The sequence below is a fragment of the Zalophus californianus genome, chromosome 6 (genome assembly GCF_009762305.2).
Source record: "Zalophus californianus isolate mZalCal1 chromosome 6, mZalCal1.pri.v2, whole genome shotgun sequence".
In the NCBI taxonomy this organism is placed as follows: Eukaryota; Metazoa; Chordata; class Mammalia; order Carnivora; family Otariidae; genus Zalophus; species Zalophus californianus.
Genome location: NC_045600.1, coordinates 146417651 through 146436660, shown reverse-complemented (window position 1 = coordinate 146436660; position 19010 = coordinate 146417651). Strand labels below are relative to the sequence as shown.

Below are 19010 nucleotides of genomic sequence, written 5' to 3'. Positions count from 1 at the left end.
TTTTAAGGAGGCACCACATAAGAATTCTGGCAATTCAGGATGTCTTGAAGCCTGCTCACTTTGACCCAAACTTTCTAAACTAGTGACATGCAGGGGATCCACTGGGGCTGGAGGCAGTTTCCATGGCCCAGGAGTCACTGAAGGAATTACTGAGGCCCAGACAACCGGCCCTGGGAGACTCGTGTGTACAGTCAGCAAATTTCTGGGCGACACAGCCTCCTCCAAGAGCCCCCAAGGTGAACTTTATGGCGTCGTGTGAATAAACTGTTGTATGGTCTAACAGTTTCCTGAAATCAGTGGTAGACCTGCAGACGGCCCTAATAAACTTGACCCGTGAAGCCCTAACTTCCACGGAAAAAAAGGCCGGGAGTCTTCTTGGTTTCTACCCCGGGTTTAATCAGGAGAGACTGCAGTCTGTCCGGGGGCTGGCTGACACACAGCCGGCCATTCAGGGGCCGCCCCCAGACAGCCAAGGCCCTGCATCTCCCTCCATCCCGGGGCGGGGGGGACACTGGTGCGGGGACGGGCGGCCGGGAGGACCGGGGCGCTCCGGGAGGATAGGACGGGGGGGGGGGTCCTGCCTGCCACGGTCTAGTAAAGGCGGGTCCAACCCGGAAGGAAGGCTTGCAGGAAGCCTATCGCACACACAGGTTGCGACTTGCAGTCTGAAACACGAAACGCCATGTCACCGAAGTTTTCTTAAGCAACAGAACCCCAGCAGTCGTCACGTGGCGTTGAAGCTCAGACGACAAAGCGAGGGAAGCGGAGACGCGAGAGCCGGACGGTGCAGGCGCGGAAACCTTACTACGGCGCTGGCGGCAGCGTGACGCCGCGACGGTAGGGGGCGCTGCGGCGCGCGCCTGCGCCCTGGGGCGGGGCCGAGGCTGCGCGATGCCATGCCCCGCCCCGCGCCTCCTGAGCTCATCGCTGCGCGACGCCGTCGCTCCGAGGCTCGCGTCACAAGTGCGGCGGCCGTGCAGCCGGCAGGACGGCGGTGAGTTGACGTCTTCGGTCGTTGGGGATGGCAGTCTCTGGGGCCGCCAGCGGCCGGGACCGGAGGGCGGGTGAGCGAGGGTGCGCCGGAGGCGGCCTCCAGGCTGGTTTGCTCAGGGATGCTCCAGGCCGCGGGCCCGACGGGGGCTCCAGCGAGTCCCTTCGCCCTGGCTTCCTGTGGGTGCGCGGGCCTGAGAGAAGGAGCGGGCCTCGTCTTGCCTCCTGAGAACGTCCTGTGCAGCCTCGGGGCTGGGGCTGGTGTCTGTGCGGGAGAGCTGTCTCTTACGGGAAATGGAAGCTTTCCAGTGGTCGGGCCGAGCTGCCTCCCTAGGTAGCGAGCTTCCCATCACCGGACAGGTGCAAGCACGGGCCGGGTTCTCTTGACTTCACGTACCGTGTCGTCTTGTGGGTTCCTGACCTGCCCGAGTAATAGAGCATGTGTGGTGCTCTTTGGAAACCATGGGGGGCGAGCGATGACTTCGGCTGGGGAAAGTGGGGGAGAGTTCCCTAAAGAGAGGAAGTGGAGGAGGAGGGCTCTGGGGGCCCCTTAGCTCTGAAATTACTTGTTATACGAGGGAATGCGCCTGGTAACCTATGCTATAGCTTGTGTGCACCGTGTACCGTCACAGCGATCCCGGGGAGGCTTCCGTAAGCTCTCGGAGGTTATCAGGAGGGCGGAGGTGCTAACAGGGATGCCTGCAGAGGCGGGTGGGGGGATTCAGTGAGCTAATGTGTGTGCACGCGTTCGCAGAAGCATGCCTTTGTTTTCAGGAGGCTGGCTTCTGGGGAGTTGGCTTCCTGCAAGCCTTCCTACCCGTAGGCTGTTTCCCTCTGCTGCTAAATACGAGATCCGATTGGAAGCGGAGAGGGCAGGCCGGTGCTTCCCTGGGCAGCAAACCTGGCCTAAGCTCCTCACTGCCTTTCCTGCTCTGTTCTTGGTTCACAAATGAGTTAACACTACCAACTTGATTGAGATCTTCACAGACAAGGATTATATAGGAATTATTATTTTTCCCGTTATCCTTGGAAAATCTTCGTGGTGGCCTTTTGGGGTTTACAAATTTAAAGCAAGTCACCAGAATGTGGATGCCTTCGTTGTATGGTCTCTTCTGTCCCTGGATAGAATTGAGGGGGCATGAATGCGGATGAGAAGGAAAACTGCATTTTTAGGTTCTGTAATCTCTAGCAGAAATTTAGCATTTTCTCCAGTTATGGATGTAGGCAACAAACCACAGTATTAACAGCGTGAATTTGTCAGCAATAGAAATCACAGCTGTGTCCATATCTTAGGATATTGTGTAAGCTCATCACATTGAAAGTATCGTAGTGATCAGATTTGCTGCTAGACCTTGTTATGTAAGATGTTAATAAACAGCTATCACAAATTTAATTTTCGTATCCTGGTAACATTTCATTTAGGTGTGCAGTTGATCTTTCTTATTCTCAAATTCTGTATTTGCAAGTTTGTACACTAAAATTTACTTGTGGCCCCAAAATCATTACTTGCAGCGCTTTTGTGGTCTTTCGCGGACATGTGCACGGTGGTGAAAACTTTGAGTCCCCGACACATTTTCAGCTGCAGCAGAACAAGGGGACGCTTTGCCTTCTTGTGTCACCTCTCTCATGTAAACAAGGGTCCTTTTTTCAGTCTATTTAGTGTCATGATTGTTGCATTTTTGTGCTTTTTGTTGGTAGTATCACTGTTAAAATAGCCCCCAAGCGCAGTGTGAAAATGTATGTTCCTTAGTGCACCTCGTGTGAGGTTCCTGTGGAGAACATGCATGCGTGCAATAAGCTTCTGTTAGGCATTGAAATGATGTATTGATCGGGACCCTAACCCATTGTTTCTCCTGGGAGCAGTGGGGTCCATATTCGCTAACTTGGTGTTCCTGATAACTTCATAGAATATAAGAGCCTTGAGTAACAAGCATTGACTGTACTTGGTTCCCTTTCTAGTCCTATGCATTTGCAAAGTCCCGAGAAGGGTTTACAAGGCTGCTGGAGGGTCTAGGGCACACACATGAAATATGAAGAACCCTTACAGCCTGAGAAAATACGTCTATTCTTTTTTTTTTTTTTTTAAGATTTTATTTGTCAGAGAGAGAGCACAAGCAGGAGGAGTGGCAGGCAGAGAGAGAAGCAGGCTCCCTGCTGAGCGGGGATCCTGATGTGGGACTCGATCCCAGGACCCTGGGATCATGACCTGAGCTGAAGGCAGCTGCTTACCGATTGAGCCACCCAGGCATCCCGAAAATACGTCTGTTCTTTTTTTTTTTTTAATTTTATTTATTTGACAGAGAGAGACACATTGAGAGAGGGAACAGAAGCAGGGGGAGTGGGAGAGGGAGAAGCAGGCTTCCCACCAAGCAGGGAGCCCAATGCGGGGCTTGATCCCAGGACCCTGAGATCATGACCTGAGCCGAAGGCAGATGCTTAACAACTGAGCCACCCAGGTGTCCCCAATCCCAAAAATACGTCTATTAAAGGAAGTTTGTGTTTAGCTGAACTCAGTCCTTGAAGACTTTGGGAGATGTGTCTCATTCACATGCCTGTTGGCTCTCGTGGGCATATTTGGTTGACATCCCTTCAGAGACTATAAGCACTTGGCTCCCACATACTTGCTTGTTGAGTTTTGAATAAATAATATTTGCAATTAAAAGGACCTGTGGTTTTATCTCTCTGAAGAGCAGCAAGTGATGGAGACTGGTCCCTGTCTAAAGTCAGACTTGGGGAGAGGAAAACGTGGCATGGGGTAGGTGTTAGTTGACTCCCTGGGTTCCAAGGGAAAAAGAAGATCGTACCACCCTGTAGGGCTTGTGAAGGGGGCCCCTGGGGCTGATCTCTGCTCCAGCAGAGGGTTGCCTTATTTTCTTGATAAGGGAACCTCCTGTACCCCCTCCCCCTCACTGAAGCCCTGATGTTCCCACAGAACCCTCTGGCCTATAGCCTCCATCCTCGTTTAAGGACATGACCAACCAGGTAAGGCCTGTGGTGAGGAGAAGCACCGCAGCTGGTCTCTTTGGCAGGGTGAAGGCCAGTACAAGATCTGGGTGTGTAGTCAGGAGACTAGCATCTGATTCCTGCTCTGCTCCGGAAGTGCTGGAGGACCCTGGGCACTACTCACCAGGGGGTTAGGTGGCGCTGTGAGATGCACAGCACCAAGAGGAGGATTATTTTGGCTATCTAAGTCTTTCCACGGTTGATGGGGGTTGAGGAAAAAAATTTGGACTCGGGAGTCTGGCTGGCTCAGTCGCTAGAGTGCGCGACTCTTGATCTCAGGGTCATGAGTTCAAGCCCCACACTGGGCGTAGAGCTTACTGAATTAAAAAAACAAAAACAAAAACAAAACAAGAAAGAAACAAAAATCAGAAAGAGAGAAATCTTTGTAATAGGATTAGGGACAACGGTTAACAGTTAGGTAGGCCGTGTGGTTTTATACAACTGCAAAACTTAGGCTGGAAACTGGCTGCAGAGCCTCCTGCGATCCAAGCAGGGAATGCATGGAATTTATCAGTCCCCTCGGGATGGAGCAAGGAGAGAGTACGGTTTCTGTAAGAACTGATTTTTTTTCTGGCATGGTGAACTCTGCAAGTCTCGCATGAGCAGGAATCAGGAAGCTTGTAGGATGGGTGGAGGGAGGGCAGGGGGAGGAGCTAACAGTTGGGGGGTGGGGGTGAGGTGGGTGCCAGGGGGCGTTTTAGGGAGGGTGTTTTAGGGAGGGGATGGATTACCTCTGAAGCCTGACCACTGGTTTAATGTGGCGTCTGTTCTTTTTTTAGTACAGTATTCTCTTCAAACAAGAGCAAGGTAAGCAGCCTCCTTGTGGAAGGAGATTCACCTGTGGGAACTGTGTCATCCCTGGTGTTTTGGGTCTGCTGACCTGACACGCAGTCCCCAAGTGTACTCAGTTTGCAGAAGAATCGGCAGACACAGCTGAAAACAGATATTTACAAGCAAACTGCAACAGAAGCCCCCACACAACTCACTGGAAAGAAAACGCAGGAGTCACATAATAGACTGGGACGCTCAGGCTGAGGGAAGCTTTTCTGCCCGAGAAAGATGCAGCTCTGAGCTTCCCAGCTACCAGGGTGACAGAGCCTCAGAACTTGCCCTGGGGTCTTTACAGTGGTTTCCCCACTTCAGACAAGTGCAGGGGCTCCCGCAGAGACCATTACCTTACTGAAAGTAGAGGACACAGCAGTGTGTGGGGATGGCTGGGGGTGCAGCTTGCCAGGGATGCGGGGCTTCATGTGGGCCTCGTTTCTTCCACTCTAAGTAGCTGCCATTTAGATGGTCTGAAGTTTAAGCCAAAAGCATTCTTCCAAGTTAGCTCAGATGGGTAACTGGCTAGTCAGGCATGCCAGTCAACGACCCAGCGTGCAGCTCATGCCGTACAGGTGGCTCGCTGGCAGGCTTGGCTCAGGTGGGCATTGTCATTGAAGCTGCGTGAGTCACAGCTGCTCAGTGCCCAGTATTCATGCCTTGGAAAGGTGTTCCTCGACTGTCACTACGCGGCATGAATAAAGGCTCCGCGTGCACCTGCCACGTGTGTGGACCTGCATGGGGTCTGCAGACCCCCCAGTCAGGCCTTCCAATCTAAGGTGGACTTTAGTTCATAGAGACACTGGCTTTGAATCCCAGTTCTGCTCCTCCTTAGCTTTTGATTTTGGGTGAGTTACTTGGCTTCTCTAAGCCTCTGATTCTTTGTTTGTAAAATGATATTAACAGTACCTACTTCATAGAGTTGTTGTGATTAATTGAGATAATACTTAATAAAAAATTAATGTAGTAACTGACTCATTAAGCATAATAGACATTTGTGACAAAACACAACTTGAGTATGGAGGTATTTATTTTCAGACCTGTACCGTTTGCAGTTAAACTGCCTGCGGGTTCCCAAGGATCCCTAAGAGATGAGTCTTATCAAGTTTAGGTCTTTGTTGAGGGGTGGGGGTGTCCTGCTGGTTTCCCCAGTTTCAGCCAGGTGATAGGCACTCCAGACTGAGGCACGCAGGTAGCATGCTGAAGTGGGAAGGCCATCGGATTATTCCGGAACTCCCTCCCTCCCCTGGTGCACCTGTGATCTGGGGCAGGTGTTTTGTGTGTGCCTCTGCAGTTCTGATAAAAGCAGGAGGGAAAGCACTTGGCAAGACAGTAAACCAGGTGGCCGGTTTCCCCGGCAGTGTGACCTCAGAGCTGTTGGAACAGCATTTCAGCTTCCTTTCGGCCCACACAGTGTAGCTGTTGCATGAGCATTTTTACACGAAGTGCTTTCTATTCTAGCCCATGATGATGCCATTTGGTCAGTTGCCTGGGGGACAAACAAGAAAGAAAACTCTGAGACAGTGGTCACGGGATCCCTGGATGACCTGGTGAAGGTCTGGAAATGGTGAGCACCCTCTCCCCTAACAGCCTTGGAAATTGGGGTCTAGGGTTTTTCTACTGGACTCCCAAGTTGCAATCAGGAAAGCATTAAGTGTTTTCTAGGCAAGAAGGCAGTAGCAGTATGGTGGTTTAAAAAGGCAGCTTATTTTTTCCTCACTTGTTTTACTCAGTGTTAAGGCCTATAGTTTAAGAAAAAAAAAAAGTCCCACAGTTAAAACTTGGCTGCCTTTAGTGTTCTGTGCTCGTGGTTCCTCTCCGGTTCTGCATTTCACAGACTGTTGGTAATGGGAGCAGGGGTGGGTCATGGGGGCCCAGAATTTCAGATGCTGGTACAGCGTGTTGTGTGTGAAGAAACCCATTTCTCTGTCCCCCACTGAAGGTCTGATGAGAGGCTGGACCTACAGTGGAGTCTGGAGGGACACCAACTGGGTGTGGTGTCCGTGGACATCAGCCACACCCTGCCCATTGCTGCCTCCAGTTCTCTTGATGCTCATATTCGTCTCTGGGACTTGGAAAACGGCAAACAGATAAAGTCTATAGATGCAGGACCCGGTAAGATTTTTACTTTTAGGGAGGATAATAAACGCTCACAATCCGTTTCCAAACCTCTAGGGATAGAAGTTCTACAGTTCAGAATTGTTTGGGTCTGAGGGGGTAATATGGGTGCATGGACTGCGTATTAAAATCCCTTTAGTGGGGTGGGGGCAGTCCTCCAAGCATTAATGTCTCAGCAACTAAATGGGGGTTTATACGTCTGTTTGGTTCAGGTTTTACTGCCAAATAAATTTTGGTACTAAACCTGTTGAAAAACTCACAGTTTTCAGAGGCTTTAGATTTTAGAATTGCCAGTTTGGGGTTGTGGACCTGAATTCGGAGGGTCCAAAGCTGCTCTGTTTGCCATATTCTGATTTGTTACATGCAGTGCCTAATAGAGGTCTCAAGTGTAAGGGACTGTGTGCTCTTAGATCTGTATCATGATAATCTCTGCTAATCATGATTACAAGACCTGATTCCCAGCATTTGATAGATACGAAACTTCTAGAGTAACATTTTTTTTTTAAGTACTGTAGGACAGCATAATCTTGTCTATTAGCCTTAATAAATATCTCGGGTAATAGGAATTAATAATGATTTCAGTGGGCTGGATTAATGTGGGGCGAGCAGCACGACGTCTCGGGCTTCCTTGGAGCCTTCGGTCTGCTTGCAAGTGACTGCATAGCACTCAGCATCAGCTGGAACGGGCGATGACCCCTAGAGAGCCACCTGCCTCTGTGGCACACCCTTCGTGGATGGGGGACACGGAAGGTGCTTAGGTGTTTCCTGAACATAATCCCCTTGATTGGAGCCCCAGGCAGATTTTGCCTCCCACTTGTTATGCTCAGTAGCCACTACAGGCTGTCTGTATATTGGAAAGAATAATAGTCCCACGGTTTGCAGGGAAGCTAGGTTGTCTAGAAACTGAGTGCATTTCCCCTTGGAAGCAATACTTCATGTCTATGATTCTTACTACTGGAGATTTTTAAAGAATATGCATGCCTGGACCCTATTTTGCAGCCACTGAAGCACAGTTTTCAGGTTGTGTGGACCGGGTTACATATGTGGAAAAAGCTACCCGGACACTGACTCCCCAGGTGATTGTCTTGACCTGTACCCTTACCTGCTGACATCGCTCATGGAGGACTTGGGGCCCCAGACCAGCCCCCAAAGTCTGCGAAGACAGAGCTGGGGAGAGGAGGAAGAAGCAGATCTGTTGCTGCCTTGGGCACTTAAGCCTTCGCCAGACCCATGACGCTGAGGTCGCTGCAGGGCTTCGTGGCCCTGGGCACGCTGCAGTTGAAGAGATGAGTACTGGATTGGTTCCAGGGCAGAGGACCGGTCTGCACTTCGCTTGCCTTCCCTGGCACACAGTGCCCTAAACATCCGGCATCGGTTCCGTGTGTGGCAAGTGCGTAGGGAAAGAAGGCACAGAGAATCGTCAGAGGCTTGGATTTACTTTCTGTTCGGACAGGAATCTGGTCCTTACGCAGCAGTTACTCAGGTAGTAAAAGCAGGTGCTGCTGTTGACAGCTAAAGAGCAGCTGAACCATCCGAAGGTCACACTGCTTGGGTCATGAGTGTGGGGACACTGACACGTACATGGTGCCTGTCTTGAAAATATGCATGGAGGTTGTGGACCACCACAAACAACAGGGAGAAGGGAAAGAGAACGTCCCTGATCCTGAAGAAGAAAGTGAGGACGTGGAAGGCCGTGAAGACACAGGGGAGGGCCTTGTGGGCACAGCAGCCGCGCTTGCCAGCCCTCAGGTGCTCAGGATGAGCATCCACGCCGTCAGACGGGCAGGACGCCCTAGAGTAAAGGGCTGCTGTCAGTGACAGGGTGGAGCTTAGTGATTACAGCAAATATCTTTTATGCAAATACTGCAAGTCTTAGAGCGCAGGAACAAAAATTCCTTGAATTTTGAGCATAAGGATATTTGACACGAAAAATCCTGTATTGTAAACCATCTAATAGGGAAATATGAAAATAATTTAGGAGTGTTATTTTATTAAACTGCAAGGAATTCAGAGTAGATTTTCTAATAATCATTATTCCTTAAACAGTTAATTACAATAGGAATAAGAAAACATAATCCTGTTGGAATAAATGCTAGTCGTTAGTAAGGAGAGGTTAAAAAGCAGCTGTTTGAGAAATTGATTATAAATGCTTTTTCAGATCTTCTCGGTTAATTGAGCATTCTTGAAGTTAATTTCCTTTTTAAAACATTTCAGGAGAAAAGTGATAGAGCTAAATTATTTATTACTCTTTTGAATATGTGCATTGAAATTTGCAAGAGATTATTGTTTTAAAACACCTTGGGAGATGGTGCTGGCCCATCTGTGCTGGGACCCACTGTCTGCCATGCGTCAAGTTCACGGCGGCCTCTCCTTAGTCCAGTGGGCTGGGAAGGGCCTGCCCTCTGCGAACCGTTCCCAGGAATGAGGCCAGTGACTTGGGAGGGAGCCTTTCTCTGCTTTCCCTTTGATCTGGCAAGCACTGTCCTGTCGGGGCAGGGTGGCAAGACTTGGGGCACATTCCTGTAAGGAGTGCCCGTGGGCAAAGGGCCAGGCAGGCAGTGGGCAACTGGATGACTCCCTGGCCTCTAGGCCCTGACCCCAGAGGCCCCCAGAGCTCTTTGGGATTGCGTCTGAAGAGGTTCTAAGTAGCCCAGAAAATAAATGCCACACTACCACCAGTGGCATGTTCCCAGATAGAAATCTCAAGCACATCACTTGCCCCGGCCGCATAGGAGCCTGGAGATCCCTCCATCCGGCTGAGGATGCACTGTGATGCACAAATCACACTGGAATAGAGCTCTTGAACTAAGTTGTACAATGTAACTGAGAAACCAGGTGATTGTTCCAAAAACAACAGTGCCTCTTTCCAGTCCTCGTTAATTTGTGGTAAATACTCGGTCATATTGTAGTTTACCTGGAGAGTATTTGTGTAGTACATCTTCGTTTATTTACAGCTTTGCTGAGGTGAGCTTTCACTTCTGTAATTGCACTGTAAAGTTAACCCATTGTAAGTGTTCAGCGAGTTTTAGTCTCTAGGGCTGTGCGGTCACTGCTGCAGTTCTGTGCCTCAGAAAGCTCCCCTGTGTCCGTGGAGAGTCTGTCTGTGCTCCATCCTCAGCCTCAGGCAGCCACCGATCTGCTCTCCGTCCCCGTAGTTTGTGTAGGCGGGGTCGTGTATCTCCTTTCTGTAGCATCATGTTTCCACGGCTCGTCCACGCTGTGACATGTCAGCAGTTCCTTTCTGTTGTTCGGCCACCCACCACTTTATGGACACTTGGATTCTTTCCCGTTTTCTACTGTGTAAACATCATAGTGCCGTGAACACCTGTGCACTAGTCTTTGTGTGGACATAACGTCTTCATTTCTCCTGGGTATATAGATACCCAGGAGTGGAACTGCAAGGTATTGTGGTAAGTTTGTTTTCACTTAAGAAACTGTTAAATTGGGGCACCTGGGTGGCTCAGTTGGTTGAGCGTCTGCCTTTGGCTCGGGTCATGATCCCAGGTTCCTGGGATCGAGCCCCGCATTGGGCTCCTGCTCAGCAGGAAGCCTGCTTCTCCCTCTCCCTCTCCCTCTCCCCCCCCCCCGTTTGTGTTCCTGCTCTCACTGTCTCTCTCTGTCAAATAAATAAATAAAATCTTTAAAAAAAAAAAAAAGAAACTGTCAAACTGTTAAGAAAACAAACCCCACTTACAATTGCACCGTAACCAATAAGATACCTCTAAGTCAACCTAACCAAAGAGGTAAAGGATCTGCACTCTGAAAACTATAAAACACTGATGAAAGAAATTGAAGATGACACAAAGAAATGGAACAACACCCCATGCTCATGGATTGGAAGAACAAAATTATTAAAATGTCTATGTTGCCCAGAGCAATCTACACTTTCACTGCCATCCCTATCAAAATACTATCAGCATTCTTCACAGAACAAATCATCCTAAAATTTGTATGGAACCAGAAAAGACCCCAAATAGCCAAAGAAATGTTGAAAAAGAAAACCAAAACTGGAGGCATCACAATTCCAGACTTCAAGCTCTATTACAAAGCTGTGATCATCAGGACAGTATGGTACTGGCACAAAAACAGACACACAGATCAATGGAACAGAATAGAGACCCCAGAGATGGACCCTCACCTCTATGGTCAACTAATCTTTAACAAAGCAGGAAAGAATATAAAATGGAAAAAAAGACAGTCTCTTCAACAAATGGTGCTGGGAAAATGGGACAGCCACATGCAGAAGAATGAAACTGGACCACTTTCTTAACACCACACACAAAAATAGACTCAAAATGGGGGCGCCTGGGTGGCTCAGTTGGTTAAGCCGCTGCCTTCAGCTCAGGTCATGATCCCAGGGTCCTGGGATCGGGCCCCACATCGGGCTCCTGCTCATGCAGGAAGCCTGCTTCTCCCTCTGCCTGCCGCTCCCCCTGCTTGTTCTCTCTCCCTCTCTCTCTCTCTCTGTGTCAAATAAATAAATAAATAAAATCTTAAAAAAAAAAAAAATAGACTCAAAATGGTTGAAAGACCTCAACGTGAGACTGGAATCTAGAGGAGAACACAGGCAGAAACCTCTTTGACCTCAGCTGCAGCAACTTCTTATAAGATACATCTGTAAAGGCAAGGGGAACAAAGACAAAAAACTATTGGGACTTCCTCAAGATAAAAAGCCTTTGCGCAGCAAAGGAAACAGTTGACAAAACCAAAAGACAACGTACACAATAGGAGAAATATATGCAAATTTCTTACCAGATAAAGGGCTAGTATCCAAAATATGTAAAGAACTTATCAAAATACCCAAAGAACAGATAATCCAGTCAAGAAATGGGCAGAAGACATGAACAGACATTTCTCCAAAGAAGGCATACAAATGGCCAACAGACCATGAAAAAATGCTCAAGATTGCTTGGCATCCCGGAAATCCAAATCAAGACCACAATGAGATACCACCTCACACCCGTCAGAATGGCTAAAATTAACAAGTCAGGAAGTGACAGATGTTGGCGGGGATGTGGAGAAAGGGGAACCCTCCTACACTGTTGGTGGGAATGCAAGTTGGTGCAACCACTCTGGAAAACAGTATGGAGGTTGCTCAAGAAGTTGAAAATAGAGCTGCCCTACGATCCAGCAATTGCACTACTGGATATTTACCCCAAAGATACAAATGTAGGGATCCGAAAGGGCATGTGCACCCCAATGTTCATAGCAGCAATGTCCACAATAGCCTAACTATGGAAAGAGCCCAGATGTCCATCAACAGACGAATGGATAAAGAAGATGTGGTCCATATATACAATGAAATATTACACAGTCATCAGAAAGGATGAATACTTAGCATTTACATAGATGGGAATGGAACTAGAGGGTATTATGCTAAGTGAGTTAAGTCAGTCAGAGAAAGACAATTATCATATGATCTCATTGATATGTGGAATTTAAGAAACAAAGCAAATGAGCAAAGGGGGGGAAAGAAACAGGCAAACCAAAAACCAGATTCTCAACTACAGAGAACACACTGCTGGTCACCAGGGGAGGTGATGGGGGATGGGGCCAATGGATGATGGGGATTAAGGAGAACTGTCCTGATGAGTGCCAGGTGATTAAAATTTTAAAAGAAAAGAAACTTTTAACTATTTTTCAGAGTGGCTACACCATTTTATGTTCCCACCAGTATGTGAAGATTTTGGTTTCTCCACATCCTTGTTAACACTTGATATTGTCCTATTTTTATTAAAAGTTTAAGAAGCCCTTAAGCTAAATTAAAGAATTAGCATCTTAACTCATAGGTTTTTGAATCAGGACATTGTTTCTAATTTTTAAAAAGTTATCTTTTGATAAAACTTTAAAAGCCTTAAAAATTAGGGTCACACCTTTTCTCACTGTATTTTTTTTCCTTTTTTTCCTGTTCAGTGGATGCCTGGACTTTGGCCTTTTCTCCTGATTCCCAGTATCTGGCCACAGGAACTCATGTGGGGAAAGTGAACATTTTTGGTGTGGAAAGCGGGAAAAAGGAATATTCTTTGGACACAAGAGGAAAATTCATTCTTAGTATTGCATATGTAAGGAAACATTGCTCTCGTTTCTCTCCCCAACTCCGCAATGTGCACTTCCCGCCGGTGGCAGTGCTCCAGGCGGGCAGCCGCTGTCTGGCTGGCGGGGCCTGCAGCGAGCAGGAGCTCCGCATGTGTTTGGTGGGGACGGCCTAACCACACGGAGTCTCAGATGTCCTTCGCATGTTCTCTGCACAGAGCCCTGACGGGAAGTATCTGGCCAGTGGAGCCATAGACGGGATCATCAATATTTTTGATATTGCAACTGGAAAACTCCTGCACACGCTGGAAGGTATGGCTCATTTTAGTTTGTGCAAACTAGGTTATTAGATCACAAAGGACAAATCAGTCTTTTATTAAAATGCTACTAAATGACAGATGAGCTTCAGATTTGCAAAATAGTGATCTCAGTTAGAAATCTGAAATGCCTCCAAGTCTTGGTTTTGTCGTCTATTTATAACCTGGATGTGCTCCTTCTGGTACCAGTGCTAAGTGCTTATTTTGGGCTTACCTTTTTACGTGTTAATGTATCTCAGCCATATGAGTGTTTCGTTTCTGTCCTGTTTGGCTCTACGGAACTTTGTGATTAGGAAACGATTTTTTGTCAAGAAGTCAAAGGTGGATGACAGCACTGCGCCTGCCCCCTGCGCCCGCAGCCTCGGGGTGTGGGTGGGAGGGAGTCTTCCACTCTGCTTTTCCTACTGGTTTGAATTCTGACCAAGTGAATACATTGACTCCTTAGTTTATATCACTTACCCTACAACACAGGATTTGGTAGGAAACGGTATCCTGTTCATCTGTACAGATCAGAGTGTATTTCTTCGTTTGTCCATGTCTGTAGCAGAGGAGTTTTTCCCAAGCCACATGTGCTGAGGTCCAGCCGGTGAGGGAAGGGAACCGAGGAAAAATGGCTCCTGGGTTATGTAGATGTTTCTAGAACACTGGGGCCTGGGTTATGTAGATGTTTCTAGAACACTGGGAGGAGAGGTCCATGCAGTCATTCCCTGCCCTGACAGAAGTATCAGTGATAGTGGTCATTACCAGGGACGCCATCAGTGGGGAGCCCTTGATTTGCCAGATTAACAAGGGCCTTTGTGAATTTCAGGCCATGCCATGCCCATCCGCTCCCTGACCTTCTCCCCGGATTCGCAGCTCCTTGTCACTGCTTCAGATGATGGCTACATCAAGATCTATGACGTGTAAGTTATCGTGCAGACTCAAGGGTTCTCGCCTGGGACCAGTGCCCTTCCTGTGTCCCGCTGCTTGGAGGAGTCCTGGGTCTGGCAGGGACTCGTGGGCAGGGTCCAGGCATTGCTCCCCCGTCCACACACCTATCCTTGAACTTCGAATGTCATGGGCTGCCTGCTAGGATCAGTACTTCCTTCCTGTTTGCAGTCATTCCGTCTCTTGTAGGGCTCACGGATTTTAAGTTCCTTCAGGTTAGTCAGTCGTGTACGGAGGAGGAGGTAGAACCACTGGCGGTCGCTGGCCCAGAGTGATGGCAAAAACGTGGACATCCAGCAAGCTCTCCTCTGTCCTGCCAAGGGGGCTGTCAGTTTATCCACCAGCTCGCTGCAGGTCCGGATGAAGGAGCCTTTTTATGGGTGGTTTTGACCGCAGGTGTAGGAGTGAGTGTCATTCTCTTCAGGCCCCTTCCTCCTGGGCCTCCCCCCTCAAGCCTCCCCTGGAAGGGGATTGATTGGGGTCCTTGACCCTTCGACTCTACTGCAGTCTGTGTGCCTCTGGTTCACAGCTTCCGAATGTGGCCTTCTGGTGTCCTGGGTGCACACGGCACGCTTGTCCACACCCCAGCGGTGAGTGGGCGCCGAGTTTGCGTCCACCTGCCCCGGCCCCGACTGTCTGTGTGCATGCCCTCGTGTGGGCCTGTGCGGGCTTTCCCGGAGTCCGCGCGGGGAGTAGGGACACTGAGAATGGGAGCTTGTCTTCAGGGCAGGGGAGCGAGAGCCAATGAGGCTGTTAGGGCTCAGGAGGGAAGCCTCTGCCCAGCTGTGCTGGCTCGTCAGTCCCAGAGCCACAGTCAGCCATGGCCGATGCCTCAGTGCCCGACTCCCTGCACAAGGCCTTCGTGGCTGTGGTTCCACCTGCCTCCCGACCGCGGGTGACTGGTGTCCCGGCAGGGCGGCGGAGGAGCCCAGGCTGGAGCAGGTTCCTCTGAGGCCACATGCCCTCCGACCCCCCTGCGGTCTGCCCTGTGCTGCTGGAGTCACCGCACTTCCATCAGGCCTCGGGATTGTTCTCCTCAGGCCTCTGCTGCTTGGACTTCACTTATTTGAAAGTAAAAATGGCTTTCGTAATTAGACCCGTCTTGTTCTTGGTTCGATTAAAAATGGTCTGTCCAAGCCCCATCTGTTACAGAGAGTGAGCACTGACGGCTCCCGGGACAGGAGGCACCGGCCTCGTGTGGGAAGGGCGCTGGCGCGCGGGTGGGCTTGGAGCCTGCGGCTGTCCTGAGCTGGCAGGCTTGCCCCTGCTTCTGTTTCCCCATCTTAGGGGTCGTCTTGCTTGCGTCCTACTCTCTGCCATGGGGGAACGTCACACATTTTGTGCTCGTGTTCCTGTAAGACTTCGTTTCATCTCCAGTTTGTTGGACGCTTTCCCGTTTCAGACAACACGCCAATCTGGCCGGCACGCTGAGTGGCCACGCATCGTGGGTGTTGAACGTTGCCTTTTGTCCCGACGACACTCACTTCGTTTCCAGGTACGTATGATTCTTAGCAGTTTCTTAAGTGCTAAGAAGATGAAGGTTGTCTTTTATGAATTGCCTTAAGATTTGAAGATGGTCTGACCCTTTTTATTCAGATAGACTTTGTTTTCTTCATTGGCTTTGTGGGTTGTTGTGTTTTTTTTAAGTTATGCAGGTAGTTGTCCTTCGCTGGAACAAAGGTGGATTCTTTGGAACAGTTCAAGTTTTAGTTTTTCTTTATAAATCTAGGCTTCCACATGCAGTGACTTCTGGGATCTCTGTGTTCCAGCAGTAACTTAAACTACATAAAGCTGTGCGCAGATGTGCCTTTAGATCCCAGTGTCACTCAGGCTGAGGACAGCCAGCTTCCTAGCATTGCACAGAGTTCCAGAAGCCTCCTCATTCAGAAGCGGCCTTTACAGAGACTTTAATAGGCGCCCCCTCCGACCCGGAAATAGGCACACGTGTCTGAGACTCTGGGTGGGAAGCCCGGGATGAGGGCTGGGCAGGTGAGAACTTGAGGGAAGTGGCCGCTCCGTGCCCAGGGAAATCCATCAGGGAGGCCAGCTCCCGGAGCCCCCTGGAGCCCCTGCTGGTCACGGTGCACACTGGTGGGCAGAGTGTAGGTGCGTCAAGGAGGGTGGAGTTTCTGGTCTGATTCCTTCGGACTTAAAACCAGAATGCAAACTGTTTTGATACTAATGTTCCCTTTTGCACATAGTTCATCTGACAAAAGTGTGAAAGTTTGGGATGTTGGAACAAGAACGTGTGTCCACACCTTCTTTGACCACCAGGATCAGGTATGGCAGAGTTCACATTCTCATTCCTTTGTCTTTGGTTGCTGGTGTTATCTGAGCACTGCCGACCCTGTCCCTGTTCTGACCTGCTGCTGGGCTGCTCTTCCTGCACGGGTGTCCATCAGCCACCATCCCGCACACCATCTGCGCAGTCAGCCTGGCGAGCTGTGAGGTGTGATGTCCCTTTGAGGGCCAGAACACACAGCACTTCAGTGCCTTCGGAAAGTGCCACACGGCTGTTCAGTGCCTTCAGAAAATGCCCTGGTGCCCGGGGCATGCCGGGAGCACTTTTCCCGGTGCAGCCTGCCATGGCTGGCTCGGGAAGGGCCTTCCTCAGGAGTGCCCATTGCCCTGGGGCGCCTGGGTGGCTCAGTCAGTTGAGCGTCTGACTTCAGCTCAGGTCACGATCCTGGGTCAGGATCCTGGGATCGAGCCCTGCATCGGGCTCCCTCCTCAGTGGGAAGCTGCTTCTCCCTCTCCCACTCCCCCAGCTCATATGCATGCGCTCAGTCTGAAATAGTTTCAAAAAAAAATCTTAAAAAAGTGCCCATTGCTCACACACACAGCACTTGTCATTTTTGGAGCTGTCCACAAAAGTGATGTGTTTTCTTTTTTTTTTTAATAACATAACTGAAGCCATAAATTCTTACAGGTTGTTTGGGTTTTAGCGACATTGGTAACTTTTACTTCGGTCTTTAAATGGGGAGGAGGGGGCTCCGTTCTCCCAGGAGCCTTTTTGTCTTTGCCGGTGTCGATGTGAAAGGAACCAGGGCTCCGGTGCGGTGTCTCTGCATCCGTACTGTGCCCAGGGACCCCCGGAGCTCCAGTGAAAGGCAGGGGTCCATTCAGTCAGTCTGCACAGGGCCTGGGCACCTGCATTTCTAAGCAGCTCCGGGTGAGGCCCGTGCTGCTGGTCCCACCACTTTGAGTAGCAAGGCTCGGGAAACTAGTCACTTTAGAAAATAAAATGCCCATGGCAGTAAAAAGTTGGCTTTTAATGTATTTTTAATGTTTTTATGAAAACCCTGGGGTTTTTTTCCATTTTGCCTTATTTTTGTTGTTTAAGTAATCGGTACGTACGTCCAACATGGGGCTCGAACTCACAACCCCAAGATCAAGAGTCGCAGGTTCTACTGACTGAGCCAGCTGGGCGCCCTGATCTCCTCTTTGGAATGCAGCTTAAAGTTAACATAATTGTTTATGCTCTTTCACATCTAATCTAAAATCATTGCTAATGAAGTTGGGGGATTTCATCTTGATATTCCACCCCTGGACTTAACATTTCACTCTGAGAGTAAATCCTCCCTGCTGGCTTATTTCCCTGCACGTGGGGCTCAGAGCATGCTGCCATCTCAGAAGGGCTGTTTGGGTGGAAGGGAGGTCATCGGCCTGCCCCATGATGACACTGGACTCAGGGCTGGAACCCCCACTCGGAGTCAGAGTGACGGGCTGACCCAGTCAAACTCCAGCCACAGCAGTTTTGTCAGGAAGGTGTGACTGTTGATTTAACACAGCAAGTCAAACCCGGGCCCCATGCTGCCTGCTGGTCCAGCTCCGGGGACGGGCAGGCTCCGGAGGCCTCTGGGAACAGGTGGAGGATCCCGGGCTGGGGGCAGGGCACAGGAGTGAGGTGACGCCCCTGGGTAGTTGTGGGCCTTCTTTCTGGAGACATGACTGCCCATGCTGGCCCCCTGCAGATGCCAGCTTCATGGCATGAGGTCACTCCCCAGATTCTGAGACTCTGAAAGGTTTATGGAGTGTGGGAGGTGAAGGAGTGATAAACAGTAGCAATGCAAGCGCCTGGTTAGGGAAAAGGCCCCCCTTCCCACTGGCTCAGAAAGCACAACAGCCCTGTCTCGCTGTTTTTCTAGATTCAGTATAGTGAGAATACAAAAGGATGTTTGTTCATAAACAATAAAGGCATTAGAACTTTTTTATTTTTGATTTACAGGTCTGGGGAGTAAAATACAATGGAAATGGCTCAAAAATTGTGTCCGTGGGCGATGACCAGGAAATTCACGTCTACGATTGCCCCGTGTAAACACCAGAGTCTCACAGGCTGGTGTGTAGGTCATGACATTCCTTGCCTTTCTAGCATTTATTGGAGCGGAAACAAATTTTGTAGATACGGGATCAATCTTTTCATGTTCTGTTATTGGAAATGCTGTTCATACTTGAACATAAAGTGTTCATAACACCAACACCGTGTCCATGAACGGGCTTTTCCAGCTGCCCTGTTGTGGGTGGGAGAGTGGGGGGAGTACCTGCCCCAGTGATGATGCGATCCGGGCAGTCACCGAACCTCCCAGCTGAGAAGCGCAGGCTGGCTCTCCAGAGGGTTGAGCCCCGCAGACGTGGGGACGAAGCAGCTCTTGGTTTCAGAATGGGGTCCTGAAGGGAACGGAATTTCCCCAGGTGGGAATGTTCTGGAGTCCTGCCTATCTGAATGTCTATTGATACCCTGAAGACCTCGCCTGCCGCACCCGTCGGCCTTCAGACAGGGGTGTGGCCTGCGGTGGAGGA

At 49.7% G+C, this 19010-nt stretch overlaps 1 protein-coding gene across 3 annotated transcripts; it reads left to right on the top strand.

Annotated features, from left to right (window-relative positions):
* Positions 1 to 914: 914 nt before the first annotated feature.
* On the top strand, positions 915 to 18688 carry WDR61 (WD repeat domain 61). 3 transcript variants are annotated; one of them, XR_003515599.2, is made up of 11 exons: positions 915 to 994; positions 3923 to 3972; positions 4773 to 4800; positions 6277 to 6382; positions 6758 to 6930; positions 12847 to 12995; positions 13185 to 13278; positions 14092 to 14185; positions 15498 to 15705; positions 16412 to 16490; positions 18439 to 18688. XR_003515599.2 is itself a non-coding variant. In XM_027569293.2 (11 exons), the coding sequence occupies exons 2-11, from the start codon at positions 3961 to 3963 to the stop codon at positions 18526 to 18528; spliced, it is 918 nt and encodes a 305-aa protein (XP_027425094.1). In that variant the 5' UTR covers positions 916 to 994; positions 3923 to 3960; the 3' UTR covers positions 18529 to 18688. The 3 variants fall into 3 exon arrangements, 2 of the variants coding, with proteins under 2 accessions (XP_027425094.1, XP_027425095.1); XM_027569293.2 differs by having other exon boundaries at positions 916 to 994; positions 15613 to 15705; XM_027569294.2 differs by lacking the exon at positions 915 to 994 and adding an exon at positions 995 to 1064 and having other exon boundaries at positions 15613 to 15705.
* The last annotated feature ends 322 nt before the right edge of the window (positions 18689 to 19010 follow it).